Source organism: Sorex araneus, chromosome 10 (genome assembly GCF_027595985.1).
Source record: "Sorex araneus isolate mSorAra2 chromosome 10, mSorAra2.pri, whole genome shotgun sequence".
Taxonomy (NCBI): Eukaryota; Metazoa; Chordata; class Mammalia; order Eulipotyphla; family Soricidae; genus Sorex; species Sorex araneus.
In genome coordinates this window covers 35,275,153-35,290,094 of record NC_073311.1, presented here as the reverse complement: position 1 = coordinate 35,290,094, position 14,942 = coordinate 35,275,153, and the positions used below count along the sequence as shown (strand labels likewise).

The window sequence follows — 14,942 nt, the reverse complement described above, 5'->3', positions numbered from 1 at the left end:
AACCTTTATTAATAACATTGTAAACTACAGAATCTCAAAAAGAATTCATTTTTTATTAATTAATTAAAATATTTACAGGGCAGGGGCCACACCCAGCGATGATCAGGGGTAACTCCTGCCTCTGTACTCAGGAATTAGTACTGGCAGTGCTCAGGGAACCATATGGGATACTGGGGATCCAACTCGAGTCAGCCATGTGCAAGGCAAGTGACTTCCCCACTGGACTATCTGTCCAGGCCCCAAATAAAGACCCAAATAAAACTTCACCGTCTTAGATACCTTTAACTTTCCAAGGTGCTCTCGCTACTATTTCATTTTATTCTCCCATTAATCATGCAAAGTATTTTTATTTTGATTCATGAGACTAAGGTACAAAATTAAAAATTAATTGCCGGGTCCAGAGGAGTAACACAGGGATTTGGAGAGCTGCTAGTAAGCATAAGGTCCGGAGTTTCAAGTCCCCAGGAGGCCACACACCAGGAGATCCAGGTGTGGGTATGCACTACAAAAAGCATACATGCACGCCAGAGACTGGGGGTGGAGGAGGACATTTGTCTTGCACATGGCAGACCTGGGTTCAATCCCATGGGTTCAAATCCTGATAGCCCATACAGTCCCCAGAATGCGGTGAGCAGTGATCATCTTGCACACAGGCCAGGGGTAGGTCTAGAACTCCAGGTGTGCCCTCCCTCATCAACCCCCCTCACTGGCAGGGCAAAAAAGAAGTTTGCTTCCAGTTCCTTTCAAGTGTGTCATTTACAAACTGGGAAACTTCAAGCCCTGAAATAAGTGGCCGTCCATGTCTTGCAACAGTAAAACAAGAAAACCACCATGTGTCGACCTTCTGCAGTGAAGCACCTTCAAACAGTATTGCAACCGTGGTGTTTCACTGGATGCTGATCCCTCCTGGCCCCTCATTACCCATGATAAAGTGGATTCAGAACAAGCTGCATGGTCTTGGGGGCCGGGGGTAGCATACCTGGCAAACTCAGGGGTACATATGGGGTGCCAGGCATTGATCCCGCGTCCGTCACGTTCAAGGCAAGTGCCCTACCTGCTGGACTATCGCTTGGGCCCAAGCTGCACGGTCTTACAGGCTAAATTAAGCAGGCGGGACCCCAGAGCTATTACAGCAGGTAGGGCGTTTGCCTTGCACGTGGCTGACCCAGGTTCAATCCCTGGCATCCCATATGTCCCCTGACACCGCCAAGTATAAGTCCTGAGTGCAGAGCCAAGAGTAACCCCTTGAGCATCGCCAGGAGTGACCCGCCGCCCCAAAAGTCAAAAGATGCATATAAATATTAAAATAAAAAATAAGAATATGAGCATGCATATGCTGCCCATGTGCTGCTTGCGCGCATGTGGCCAAGTACATGCGGTGCCTGAGCACATGTGTCCTCTGCATCTTCCCTCGAGATGTGTAGACATGCTTTCCTGTCTAACGCTGGGATGTGTGTAGGGGCTCTCTCCCCCCTTGGAGATGCCTAGGTTCCCTCTTGAGCACATTACTCTCCACTCTCTCCCACTTCCTATCCCTCCTTCCCTTCAAAACCTCCAAGTAGAAACTGTATCATTAAAAAAAGAAAAAGAAAAGAAAAAAAGAAAATGAAGGAATGAATGAACTAAGCGCACGGTCAGTACACCGGTACTGCTCCGCCCCAGCCCGCTGTGCATGCATCTGTTGCATTTGTGCTTTCGTGCACGCTCAGCTGCGCTTTCACACACGTGGGTCGCGAGCAACCCCACGTCCGACCTGAAAAAGAACCGACGCCCCGCGAGGTCGAACACCGTGACCCGGCCGCGCTGCACGACCCGCGTTCTCACGAGGAGCCCAGGCACAAACGCGTGTCCCTAAGAACACGCCCACCCACCTGGGGGGGGGTAGAGTTCTCATTCACCCCCACAGGGGCGTTTTTCAGAGGACAACCCGGCGTCCAACCCCGCCGAAAAGGCGGTCGAGAGCTCGCGATCTGAGACACCGGCCACCCAGGGGGCAGAGCTAAAAGTTCTGCACCTGGAGAGGGCCCTGAGGTCACAAGCTCTGGAGGCTAAGGCGGTCCATGTGCCCGGGGTTGGAGGGGTGGGGTGGGGACTCCGAGGAGCCCCGCTGGAAGGGCACAGTCTCCTGCCGCCCGTGCTGCAAGACCGGCCCGGTCTGGAGGTACCAGCGGCTTCCTCCTTTGCCCAGAGTGATAAATGAGACGCCCCGACACCGGCATATGAGCCTGCTGGGCCTCGCCGGCTCCTAGGAAGCCCGGCACCAGAGGAGGAAATTGAAGCGGTTACCTTGACAGCTGCTCACCACAAACGCGCCATCTTGCCTCGATCCGGGGCCTACGGAACGCCGTCTCTGACGCGCCTTCCTGGCCCGCGCGGCACTCTGGGAAATGTAGTCCCGACGGCGAGAAAGGGCCCGGGGGCTCCCGCGCATGCGCCCCGAGACGCTGAAGTTAGTCCCGCTTGAATGCCTCACCGGTTATCAAAGAAACAAAATTTTAAAAAATACTCCCCCAACAAATACATCCTTTGAAAAGTGCTGGGCCGGAGAGATGGTACAGGGATGGAGACACTTGCTTTGCACTCAACCGGCCACGGTTTGATTCCCGGCGCTGCACGTGGTCCCCCACGACTTCCCAAGTTAAAAAAAAAAAAGTTCGTTTAAGTGTATAGTAATCGATAGTTAGAGGGACTCGACATGGCTCTTGGGTGGATGAGTTAAAGTTTTCTAAGGGAAGAGGCATTTCGGAGAAGCTGTGAAGCAGGCTCGATTTGAAGTTTTAAATGGGAAAGTGGGGAGGCTCTGCCGACAGAAACAAAACATGTGTTCTGTGCTGGCTTTATACTAGGTGAGGAAGCAAATGTGCAGAATCGTGCTATAGGAAGATTGAAAGAGGAAGAGGGTTCAGGGTTCTGATTAGGGTGCAAACAAATAACTCAATGTGGAGGTTGTTGAATTTGAGATTCTTATAAACTACCCAAATGGAGATAGAACATGAGGCCAGGTGTTGGAGAGATGTATTTGAAGAGTACGGTTGTTAACTCAGGATATGATGAGCTGTTGGTGGCTAGTTGAGCCTTCTGTGTTAACTGTTTTGGTTTGTTGAGTTTAGTTGGCTTCTGTTTTACTTTCTCACCTAATTTGCTGTGCTCCTACTGGAATTTCAGCGCAGTTAAATATGGAGATGTCTTATGATCACATCCAGAAACTTCGGGATCTGTAGAACTAAGATGAGTCTGCGGAGATTCTTAGCGAAGTCATGGAGTTAGGCCCTAGGCTGTTGGCATGGCAACAGCAGTGGGGTGTGGGTGAAGCTGGTGGAGTTTTCTCACCCCTCTCCAAAGCCACCCCAGAATTTTCAGCAAGGAGGACAGGTGTGTCCATAAATTTCAACTGTTTGACTTACATTGATATCTGAGTTATAGCTTGCTTGTACCTGATTTTAACTGCAGTGTGTAAAACCACAAAACTCCTGGTTTCAAGGAACTCCTTTTATTTGATATAAATGTGCTTACCTCTTATCTTATGATACTCTTAATTAATTAATTAATTAATTTGCTTTTTTGGGTCACACCCAGCGATGCTCAGGGGTTACTCCTGGCTTTGCACTCAGGAATTACTCCTGGTGGTGCTTGGAAGACCATATGGGATGCCGGGGATCGAACCCGGGTCGGCCGCATGCAAGGCAAACGCCCTCCCCAATGTGCTATCGCTCCAGCCCATCTTATGATACTCTTGACTATGATGTCATGATTATAACTCTTTATGACATCCTTACTGTACTTGATACCATGTTGCAACTCTAAAGTTTTTGTTGCACTGGCTGTCTCCTGCTAGATAAGAAGTCACATGCTTGTGCAGATGCTCTACATAAGTGCCCTTGGAACTCCTGATCCCTGATTTTCTTTTTTAATTTAATCTAGGAGTAGCACTGCACTGTAGCACTGTTGTCCCCTTGTTCATCGATTTGCTCAAGCGGGCACCAGTAACGTCTCTATTGTGAGACTTGTTACTGTTTTTGGCATATCGAAATATGCCATGGTTAGCTTGCCAGTTCTAGGAGTACTGTTACTTATTCAGCCATTGATTAAGCTCCTGATCTCAGTTGATTGGCGTCAGGTCCTTTGCCTAGACACAACCCACTTGTGTGATTGATTCACCAGTGTCAATAAACCTCCTTGTTCTCTCACCGTAAGCCTTGATGTGCTTGATTAAGAGAATTTTGCTTACAATACAGGGAGGTTATTCTTTCACCGCCTCAAAACCCAATTATCTGAAACAAGGAACACCTGGGTCAGCTTACGCTCTATCAATCAAATGAATATGTGACATTTGAACCAAGAGAAGTAGAAAAGGCAGGAGGCAAGATGTTGGTGTTGGGTCAATAGAATATAGACAAACAGGACCAAGGAAAGAGTCACATTTGCTGTTGCAACTGTCTTGTTTTCTTTTCCTTTTATTATTGGTTTTGGTTTTTGGGGCAATACCCAGCAATGCTCAGGTGTTATTCCTGGCTTTGTGCTTAGGGATCACTCCTGGCAGTAGTCAGGGGACTATATGAGATACCAGAGATCAAACCCGGGCCAGCCTTAGCCACTGTACTATCTCTCCAGCCCCTACAATAGTCTTGCTTTCTTGAATACATCATAGTCTATGGGCTACTGACTCTCAAACTCCACTTCCTTCCATAGAGCCTGGGGAGGTTAAACACACATCCCTGGGGCTTATGACTTACATTCTGAAGATTTAGGGAGACTGGGGTGGATGGGGAGATGTACCTGTATGGTTAACCAGCATCTAAAGTGATTAATTAGTTTAACAGTTTGAAAACATCTGTTCCAAGTATACCACATCTCAAATCATCTTACTCAGAGAAAAAGCAAATTTTTTAAGGACTAGAGAGATAGAATAGGAAATTAAGCACTTTCATTGCATTCAGCCAAGCCTGGTTTGTCCCCATGTTCTGTATATGGTTCCCCCACCTCACCAGGGGTAGCACCATCATCCTGTTGTTCATCAATTTGCTCGAGTGGGCACCAGTAATGTCTCCATTGTGAGACTGTTACTGGTTTTGGCATATCAAATACGCCACGGGTAGCTTGCCAGGCTCTGCCGTGTGGGTGGGATACTCTCGATAGCTTACTGGGCTCTCCCAGAGGGAAGGAGGAATCAAACCCAGGTTGGCCTCGTGCAAGGCAAACGCCCTATCTGCTGTGCTATCACTCCAGTGCAAGAAGTAAACTTTGACTATTACACAGGGTGTGGTCCCAAACAAAACCAAAACAAATTCACAGTAAAAAACTTTTTCAAAGTCAGTTCTAATCACCTCAGAGCCTTAGAGAAAGCAAGTGACAGGGCTGGAGAGGGGTTAAGGCACTTGTCTTGCTTATGATTGAACCCCAGTTCCCTTTTTTTTTTTTTTAAATCCCAGTTCTGTTCCTGGCACTGCATATGATCCTCTGGGCACTGTCAGAGCAGAACCTGAGCACCACCAAGTATGCCTCCCTATTCCAATTCACAAAATAATAAAATAAAAGAGCAAGTGACAAAGCAGAGAGGCATATGAGAAATCAATAGGACAAATAAAGATGGTGAAGGGTAGGGGGGAAGGCAAGGGTATGGGAGCAGACTAAAACGAGATGCGGTTGGGCATCCAGGATGACAAGTGATGGGTGAAGAGATTAGCCTGGCTAGACAGAGGAAGTCTTTCATATAGAGCTTTACAGCTGCTGGAGCCACGGTCATGGAGTGCAAGTAGTTCTCTTTGGAACCTGAAAGGGTGATACAGGGATGTTGGAGAAAAGTTCTTGCTTCCAGAAATCCTGTTCCAGTCTGGTTTCTGCATCAAGTTTGGAGTCACCACACTCTACAATCCCGTTCCCCCTGGATGTGAGTCTAGATAAAAAAGCAATGCCTCCATTCACCTTCATAGAAATAGCCTGGATCAATGCTGGGCTCTACTCACGCTCCCTGTGGAGTTGTGCTGTGTGGGAAATAAGCCTCTCACATGCTTCATAAAGCAGAAAGCACTGAACCAAGGAAACCTTACTACTCGGATCCTCCAAAGTTGATGCAGCTCCTTCCACCCTGGATGATCCCCCGTCAATCTGGCTTCCAGGCTGGTGTTGTGTTGGTTAACAGTTTGTAAGTACTTCGCTATTTATGTTGAAGTCATGAATCTGAGACAGCAGGCGATTTTTGCTTTCTTTTTAAAAATCAATGTGCAGCCTTTTCTTCCTCCTCCACCCACTTCCTCCCTGAGTCAGTGCTCATGAACCCTCTTCTCACAGATCTGTCTGTCTTGATCGCCCACGAAACAGTTTTCCTTTGCTGCAAGAAACAATGAGTGTACTTGCAAACAAATACTTCTGCCCGATGATTGTTGCTCATGAATTGAAACAGAGCCTCCATTCAAAGTGATTGGCACACCATTTTCTAAACAAATCTACTCTTATTTGGCTGTGTAAAGCACAAAGACAGTTTGTACAGAGCTCAGTTGCTCTCCAGGAAGTCAAGTTGAAAAGTTTAGGGGTGCAAAAACAAGAGAAAAGAAAAGAGAAAGAGAAAAGGAAGGGAAAGGAAAGAAGGGCCTGAAAGATGATACAGGGAGTAAGGCACTTTGCCTTGCATGGGGCTGGACCCAGATTTGATTCCTGTCATCTCAGATATTCCCACGAGCACTGGCAGGGCAAGAGTGATCTCTGAGCACAGAGCCAGGAGTAAGCTCTGAGCACTAGTTGGGTATGTGTCCTCTCTTCTCATCCCCCTAAAAGAAAAAAAAAATAAAAAGAAACCTTTAGAGGTGAACAGAAAACCTTTATGTTTTCTGTAAATGTTGACTTAGGGATTCTGAGTTGATGTCAACTCAACCACTCTCAAACAAGTGTTTATTTTCAGCCCGCAGTTATTGATTTATTCTCTTGATAAGTATTTTCTTGAGAGCTTTCATGTAGAGAGATGCCCGTGATACAGGGTGAACAAATGAAAGATATCTTTGAGGAATGGAGGATAAGTGTCATAAGATAGTCCCTGCAGGAATAATAGTACCACTGCCATTAGAGATTCAAAGTAGCAAATATTTTAAGTGTGGGGTGTGCAGGAGGAACTGGAGGGAAAGATTCTCAGGGAGCAGTCTTCTATTTTCTCCATCATGATATTTCTCTTGCTTTCTCCCTATATCATAATGCACACATACTTGAGTTTGAATTCTGGAAGATGTAGAGACTGAGGAAGAAAAAAGTGGATAAGAGTGAGGTCTGATGACAAAGCAAAGATTACATAGATGAGAATTCCACCTCATATTTCTAAACTTAATAAAGCTATCTGGTCTCTATCATCATTTACTTAGTACCATGGACTAGCATCTTTGGGCTGAGTTTTAAGTTTCTAATACCTTTTCATTTATGTGTGTATTTGTTTGGGGGCCACACCTGGCAGTGCTGGGTGGGGGGAACTCCTGGTGCTGCTCTGGGGGCATTGTGGTGGTGGGAACTGAACCTAGGCTTCTAGCATGTGACGCAAGTGCACAGACCATTGAGCTATCTGGCTCTGCATTCAGGGATCTCTCCTGACGGGCCAGGGGCCCATGTGTGGTACTGGCGATTGAACCCATATTGGGCACATGTATGACTAGCTCCTTACCCACTGTACTCTCTCTGACCCCCTATAGGAGGGTCCCTGACTGGCACTTTAACTTAAATATGCTAGGTTCGAAATTAGTGAATGTGGATATTATTTTATGTCTTATTTTTGTTTTGGGGTCACATGGGTGGTCCTGCTGTTCTCAGGGCTTACTCCTGATCTATGCTCAGGGGTCACTCCTGGTGGGCTTGAAGGACCATGTGAGGTGCTGGGGATTGAACCCAAGTCAGTCAAATGTAAGGCAAGCACCCAACCTACTGCCTCTCGCCCTTATTTTATGTTTTAGATAGATAATGCATTTATAAGTTCAAAATCCAAGAGCTATAAGAATAAAACCACTTTGGGGGTCCACACCAGCCAGTGATCAGGGACCACTCTTTTTTTTGTGTTTTTGTTTTTGGGTCACATCCGGCAATGCACAGGGGTTTCTCCTGGCTCTTCACTCAGGAATTACTCCTGGCGGTGCTCAGGGGACCATATGGGATGCTGGGATTAGAACCCGGGTCGGCCGCGTGCAAGGCAAATGCCCTACCCGCTGTGCTATCGCTCCAGCCCCCAGGGACCACTCTTAATTGTACTCAGGGGACCACATAGGGTGTCAGAAAGTAAACCACTGTCACAGCCAAGGTGTGTACAATGTTGTAATTTCTGTACTATCTTTCTAAGAGACACTCTCAAAAAAGAACAAATGCTTTATATGTCTGTTCTCCATCTACCCAAAACCCTTCCCCTGAAGGAATGGATGGTTTTGTAAATATTCTATTTTCTCTATGTTTTTCGGATATTGTTAGTAGGCTTCTAACTTGTGAATAAACTTCATCTCAGCCCTAGGGCAACCTGTCTTTTGGGAATATATCCTGTCCTACCAGACTTAGATGAATCAGAAGTTCAGATTTTATTTTCCAGATGACTATAGTGTGAGCTGTTCTCAACTGAAGAAAGAATAAAAGAAGCAACAGCAGTAACCCTGGGAAAGATGTGACAACATTTATTTTAATGTGGAAGCTCTAAAAAAGAAAAAACCAACCAAAGACCATACCTTCACATCAAACTCTGCCAAACAGAATTATACTCTCAAAAAAATCGATTGTACAGCGGTTAGGGCATTTGCCTTGCATGCAGCCAACCCGGATTCGATTCTTCTGTCCCTCCCGGAGAGCCCAGCAAGCTACCAAGAGTATCCTACCCACACGGCAGAGCCTGGCAAGCTACCCATGGTGTATTCAATATGCCAAAAACAGTAACAACAAGTCTCACAATGGAGACGTTACTGGTGCCCGCTTGAGCAAATTGATGAGCAATGGGATGACAGTGATATAGTGAAGAAAAATTACATCTGGCTCTACCAAGAATACAAACCATAATAGCCAATACTTTATGTTTGTAGTGACTGAGTACTTTATGTATCACTGAAACTTCACAAGATCACTTTGTAAGTGAAGAAAATGAACAGATAAGCAAATTGTAAATTTTCAAATTAAAAATACTGTAGAATCTTTATTTTTGTTTTGTGTTTTTTAAGTTTTTTTTTTTTTTTTGGTTTGGGGACAATACCCAGCTATGCTGAGAGCTTACTCCTGGCTCTGTGCTTAGGGAGCTCTCCTGGCAGGACTCGGGGGACTATACAGGGTGCTGGAGACCTGTGACAGAGGAAGGCACCCTACCCACTGTGCTATCACTACAACCCCAAGAATTTTTAAGTACTTATTTTTGGTTTGGGGACCACACCCTGCAGTGCTCAGGGCTTACCCCTGGCTCTGCACCAAGTGATCAATCCTGGCAGTGCTGGGGGAACCTTATGAGGCACTGGGGGTTGAACCCAGGTAGGCTGCGTGCAAGCCAAACACTTTACCTGATGTACACTCTCTCTCTCTCTCTCTCTCTCTCTCTCTCTCTCTCTCTCTCTCTCTCTCTCTCTCTCTCGTCTCAGAATCTTTAATTAATTAATTTTTGGTTTGGGGGCTACACCCAGCAGTGCCCAGGGCTGTCTCCTGGCTCTATGCTCAGGGATCACTCTGATGGGCTCAGAGGGCCAAATAGGATGCTGTGGCTCAAACCCAGGTCAGCGGCATGCAGGGAAAACATTCTACCCGCTGTACTACTGCTCTGACTCCCAAGAATCTTTATTTTTAATCTGTTAATAATGAACCATTTAATGGTAATTTTAAATGCATTTCTAATCGTGTTTATTCAAAATACTTAGTTCTCAAATTTTTAGAATCTATCAAAATTATCCACTCAAATGTCGATTTTCAGACCTCAGCACTGACCTAGAGATTTAGAATCTAGCAATTCTAAATCTCTGACCTAGAGATTCTAAAATTCTAGACTCTGACAAGAAGGGCTTCAGGAACGCACATTTAAAAAAATTACATCTTACTAATTTATTTTGGAGAAGGGCTAAGCCACAATGTACATGCTCAGGGCTTATTCCTGGCTCTGTGCTCAGGAATCACTCCTGGGGGTGCTTGGTGGGCCACACGCAATGGGATAATGCACCAAACGTTGGCAGTGTGCTAGGTAAATGCCCTGACCCCTGTACTACCTATCAGGCACATAGTTTTGTTCCCCTCGTCCTTTTATTGAACCACATGGAAATACACAGTTATGAAGCTGTTCATGATTGGGTTTCAGTCAGACAATGTTCCAACACACATTCCTTCACCAGTGCACATGTCCCACTACCCATATCCACAGTTTCCCTCCCACGACCCTTCCCTCCCTTCACTATACTATTTCTCTTATCCTTTCCCCTCACCTCCAGGAATGTTCATTTTATTACCAACCCTTGGGTGATTCTAAGGTTGGTATCTTCTAAGCATATTTTGACAATATGAATACTGTGGTACCTTGTACTTTTCTAAGTTGGCTACAACTGTATCTCCCATCATATATACTAGCATTCATGTCTAGGATCTTGACACAACCTTTGCAAGAGCTGGAGTTGTTGATGCCCTCTACTTTGGAGGTGAATTTTAATGAGTAAGTTGGTTATGGTAGAAGGGATGCTATGTGATTTTCAAGGCTAGGTCAAAGAAGAGGGGATTCAGTTCTGCTTTTGCTTCTTACAACAACTCAGCCATCACAAGGAGAGGAAGCCCAAGCTGTCCTAGGGATCTGCTGGCTTGGCGAGCAATAGCTGAAGCTAGCTTGCAAGCAAGCCATCTTGGAGGTAGATCTGGCACCAATCCAAACTCCCAGGCTGACACAGCATACAGTTTTGCTTTGCCAAGCTTTGCTTCAAGCGCAGTGCCCAGCCAAATGATTGCTATCACTTTAAGCACTAATGTACTTCTAAGCCAATGCTCATTCTGTCTTTCAAGGTGAAATCTTCTAGGCCCTCTAAATAGTCTGAAAGTATCCTGATCCAATGTCATTGACTTTTCTGGATTCTTCTCATCACAGGACCCCTTGTTTCAGACTGAGGTTATTTGAAGTTCTCAGGATAACTTCCGAGGGATTGGCTTCTCATCTAAAAAAATCACTGATAAAAAGCCTACTGAATAGATTTTAAGTTAGATAATTCATGCAACCATTTTACCTTGTGCCCAGTTTATTTGTAATCATTCTTAGCTTCTTACATTCATATCCTTTTTTCTTTAAATTATACCGCCCTCACTTCCCTCCCTTCTGGCTAGATCCTTCTCCCAGGCTATCATGTCTGATCTGTTCTTCCCTACCAGATCAGTTAAACTTTGACTAATCCTTTTGGAATTCCCTCTAAGAGCATAGTGCAAAAATCTCTCATAGAGCTTTTAACACATTGGATTGCAATTAATTAATTGTGCAGTTTACACTGGACCTCCTGGAAAACAGGTTGGGCTTTTTGATGGTGATCTCATCCGCTTTTTGGTACCTGGCAGGGAACCTAGGTCTCCTGCATCCAAAGCGTCAGCTTTGTTCATCCCTGGTGCTGTAATCTCATTTTTTGTTTTTCGGCCATATCCGCACCCAGGATCATTCTTAGCAGGTTCTGGGGACCATGCGGGGTGATGGAGATCCAACTTGGATCTGTCAAGGCAAGCGCCCTACCTGCTGTATATCACTCTTGCTCCCAAGTGACGTATTTTCACTCTCTAACTCCGAAACACAGTGGTTAAATAGTCCTGCATAACTCTGGAAACAGCATATCTGAACCTCACTGATACAGTGGAGGCAACTCCCTCTTCAAACTATGGTGGGGATCAAAAGAACTTCAACAATCCTCCACTGCCATAAAGAAAATAGCCATGAATTTCGTGCATCACGGAAGCAAAAATGCTCCCCCCATCCTCAAAACCCATTTTTCGATGCCTGCCCCAGGCATCGAAATGATCCCTCTTTAAAGGATCATTTTCATCTCGCTAATCCTCTCTTCAGTCAAATCTCCAGCTAGCAACTGTGTGTAGTCTCAGCCTCCAGGACCCGAAAGGAGGCTATGTGTGTGACTCTGGTTCGTGCACCGTTCAAACAGGAATGAATTCTCAGGCTGAAGTTTCCCTGGAGGAGTGTGTGTGCGCGCGCTCGTGCAAGAACTCTCAGGCTGCAGTTTTCCTGGAGGAAGTGAGTGTGTGTCTCAGTGTGTGTGTGGGACTTCGGTCCGTCCATGCATAGTTCAAACAGGAGAACTCTCACGTTGGGGTTTTCCTGGAGGACGTGAGCGCCGCACACTTTAGAGCGTCGCTAGCGCGTTTCCAGCTTCCTTCCCGGGAAAGGAAGGCAGGCAGGGAGGAAGGAGCCCGCAGCGGTTCCCTGCAGCGCCAGCCCGGCCGCGCTCAACGACCGACACGTTGAGGACAAAGGATCGCACTTGAACAGCGCAGGCCACGCAGGCCGCCGGGCCTCTCTCTGTTACGTCGCTCAGCGGGCCCCAGACCAGGGCCTCGGGGCGGGGTGGGGGGTGCTGCGGGCCGGCGGGTCCCAGGCTCCGACTCCGACCGAGCGCCGGAGCTCCGCGCCGCCTCCTCCCCGCCCGGCCGCAGCCCCACGGCGGCGACGCGTCATTTCCGCCAGCCCCAGCTCGCCCAGGGGGGGCGGGGCGCGGGGGGGGGCGGTGAGCGCGGCGGGAGGGGGTGGGGGAGGGCGGCGGGCGGGGGGCGGGGCGCAGCTCCGAGGGAAGCCCGCGCCCGCGCCCGAGCCGGGACTACATTTCCCGAGGGGCCTCGGCGGCGGCGGCGGCGGCGGGCGCGGCGGGCGCGGCAACGTCCCCCGGAAGTGGAGCCCGGGACTTCCACTCGTGCGTGAGGCGAGCGGAGCCGGAGAGCAGAGCCGAAGCCGAACTCGGGTGCTGACAAGATGGCCGGGCTGCCCCGCAGGATCATCAAGGTAAAAACCGCCCGGGCGGGCCGGCCCGCGGGGCCTCGCGTCCCCGCTCTCTGCTCTCGGCTTGCGGGCTCGGCCGGAGCCGGGAGCCGCCGCCGCGGGCCTGCGCTTCCCCCCGCTCCGGCCCCGTCCCGCCCCGTCCGGCCCCGCGGCCCACCCCGAGGGGAGGCCCGAGGCAGCGCCGAGAGGGTCCGGCCGCCGCGGCGGGGGAAGTCGGGGCGCCGCGGAGGAGGGGGCCCCGGCGGAGACTTCCGGCCCCGCGCTGGAGGCTTCCGAGCGGCCGCCCGGGCCCGGCCTGCGCGCCCGGGCGAGAGGGAGGGTGGGGCCGCGGGCGTGCGGGGCTCTGCCGTGGGGCTTCCGCCGCCTCTCGGCCCACTCGCGCCCCGTCTGAGGCGGCGGGCTGGGGGCTGGGGGGCTGGGGTCGTGGCCCGCCGCCGCCGCCCTCCCACCACCCGGGCCCTGCAGCGCCCCCCACTCGCCCCGCTTCCCCCCGGTCCGGGCGCTGGACCCGGGCGCGGGCGGGAGGGCGGGTGCGGCCGTCCCGCGAGCAGAATGAATGAACCCGGGAAGCGGGAGGCCCGGCCAGGCCCCGGGAGGGCCGCGCTCGGCGCCGGGCGCGCCCGGGGGCCGCCGCTGGGGTCCCGCGGGGTGGTGCCCCGCCGCCCCGGGGCTCTCGGGGCTCCCTCCTCTCCGGGCACGCTTCCGCTCGTTATCTTTCGCGGAGCGAAGTGATTTGGCTCTGCTTGGCCAGCTCGCCGCCGGGTCGGGCGAGGAGGGAGTACCAGGCTTGAGCTGAGAAGTCCGGAGTTGGCGGGGTGGGGCGGGGCGGCCGCAGGTAACGTCCAAGGGTGGAGAACCTCGTGGAATCCAAGTAATATTGATCTGCTGTTATTATTTTATGTTCCTGGGTTTCCTGCGCTGCTCTGGGAAACCGTTCCGCGGCTCTCCGCGGTAGACTTTGACAAGTACATATGGAACCGTGAAGTCTTAGTCGACGGGGTGGTCTTTGTAAAGATTTTTGCAGCCCTCTGATGGCCAGTGTCTTGACGGCGGGTCTCCCATTCCTCCCCCCCTCCCACCTCCCATATCCGATCTGGAGGTTTTTCTCCAGGATCAAGTGTAAATGGAAGGAAAAGGACTGAAAGGCGCTGTGGCACGGCCAGGCGAGGCGGCCGCTCCACCGCACCATCCATCCCCTGTGATGGCATCTGGTGAGCCTGCGTTGGCCAGTGGTTGGGAAGTTTTTTCGGGGAGGGGGGGGTTGCGGTGGGTGGGACCTGCGTGCAGAAACCTGTTGACGAAGTATAGTTAAGTTTAGCGCTGTGTGGCCGATGCAGTGAAAGAATCTGCAACGCGGAGTTAATGGGAGAAAGGGGCCTTGAGACCGAGAATGGAAGGATACTGAGAATGCAGAGAGAGAGTTTTGTGGTCCCCCGGGTGCGCGGTGCGAAATTTGTTTTATTCTCATTGGTATATCCGGCTCTGCCCAAGACAGTTTGGTCCTGCAGTGAGGTCTGAACGCGTTCACCTGGTCTGGAAGGTCGTGTTTCTTGAGGTCCCAGTTAGAACTGAGGGATGGAGGCTAGACCGGCTCGCCAAGTATCTCACAAGCACGCAGAAATGGTGCAAGACAGCCAAATGAATTCCTCCTCATTCAGTTCATTTGGCACGTAATTATTTGGTTAGCACCGGGCATTTTAATCTTTAAACCAAAGCAGTGATAATTTATATGAGCTCAATTTTACAGTATCTTGATATCACTCTAATGAAAGGTGTCTTGATTGGGGCTTACCTTGTAAAAAGGGACTTTTACTTTTGTGACCTGTGACAGCTTAAAACTATTTTCTCTAATCTCTAGGAAGGATTAAAAGGTAATAGTGGTCTTTCCCCTCTCCCCCCCACTGCCCATGGCTTTTTAAAAGAATTGAGGTGTTTTTTTTTTCCCCCATAAAAAAACATGTTTTGTTTTTGGGCCACACCAATCGTTGCTCAGGGGTCACTC

The 14,942-nt window shown here is 49.3% G+C and overlaps 2 protein-coding genes across 2 annotated transcripts in view; one reads left to right on the top strand and one right to left on the bottom strand.

The window, feature by feature from the left end:
• MRPL42 (mitochondrial ribosomal protein L42) overlaps positions 1-2,431 on the bottom strand; it is a 34,276-nt gene extending 31,845 nt beyond the window's left edge. Inside the window, exon 1 of the mRNA XM_055118428.1 lies at positions 2,287-2,431. Within this exon, the coding sequence (XP_054974403.1) occupies positions 2,287-2,431 (145 nt within the window). The remainder of the gene's footprint in view (positions 1-2,286) is intronic.
• Positions 2,432-12,788: 10,357 nt separating this feature from the next.
• The window catches only part of UBE2N (ubiquitin conjugating enzyme E2 N), a 41,782-nt gene continuing 39,628 nt past the window's right edge, over positions 12,789-14,942 (top strand). Inside the window, exon 1 of the mRNA XM_055118298.1 lies at positions 12,789-12,943. Within this exon, the coding sequence (XP_054974273.1) occupies positions 12,914-12,943 (30 nt within the window). The 5' untranslated portion in view covers positions 12,789-12,913. The remainder of the gene's footprint in view (positions 12,944-14,942) is intronic.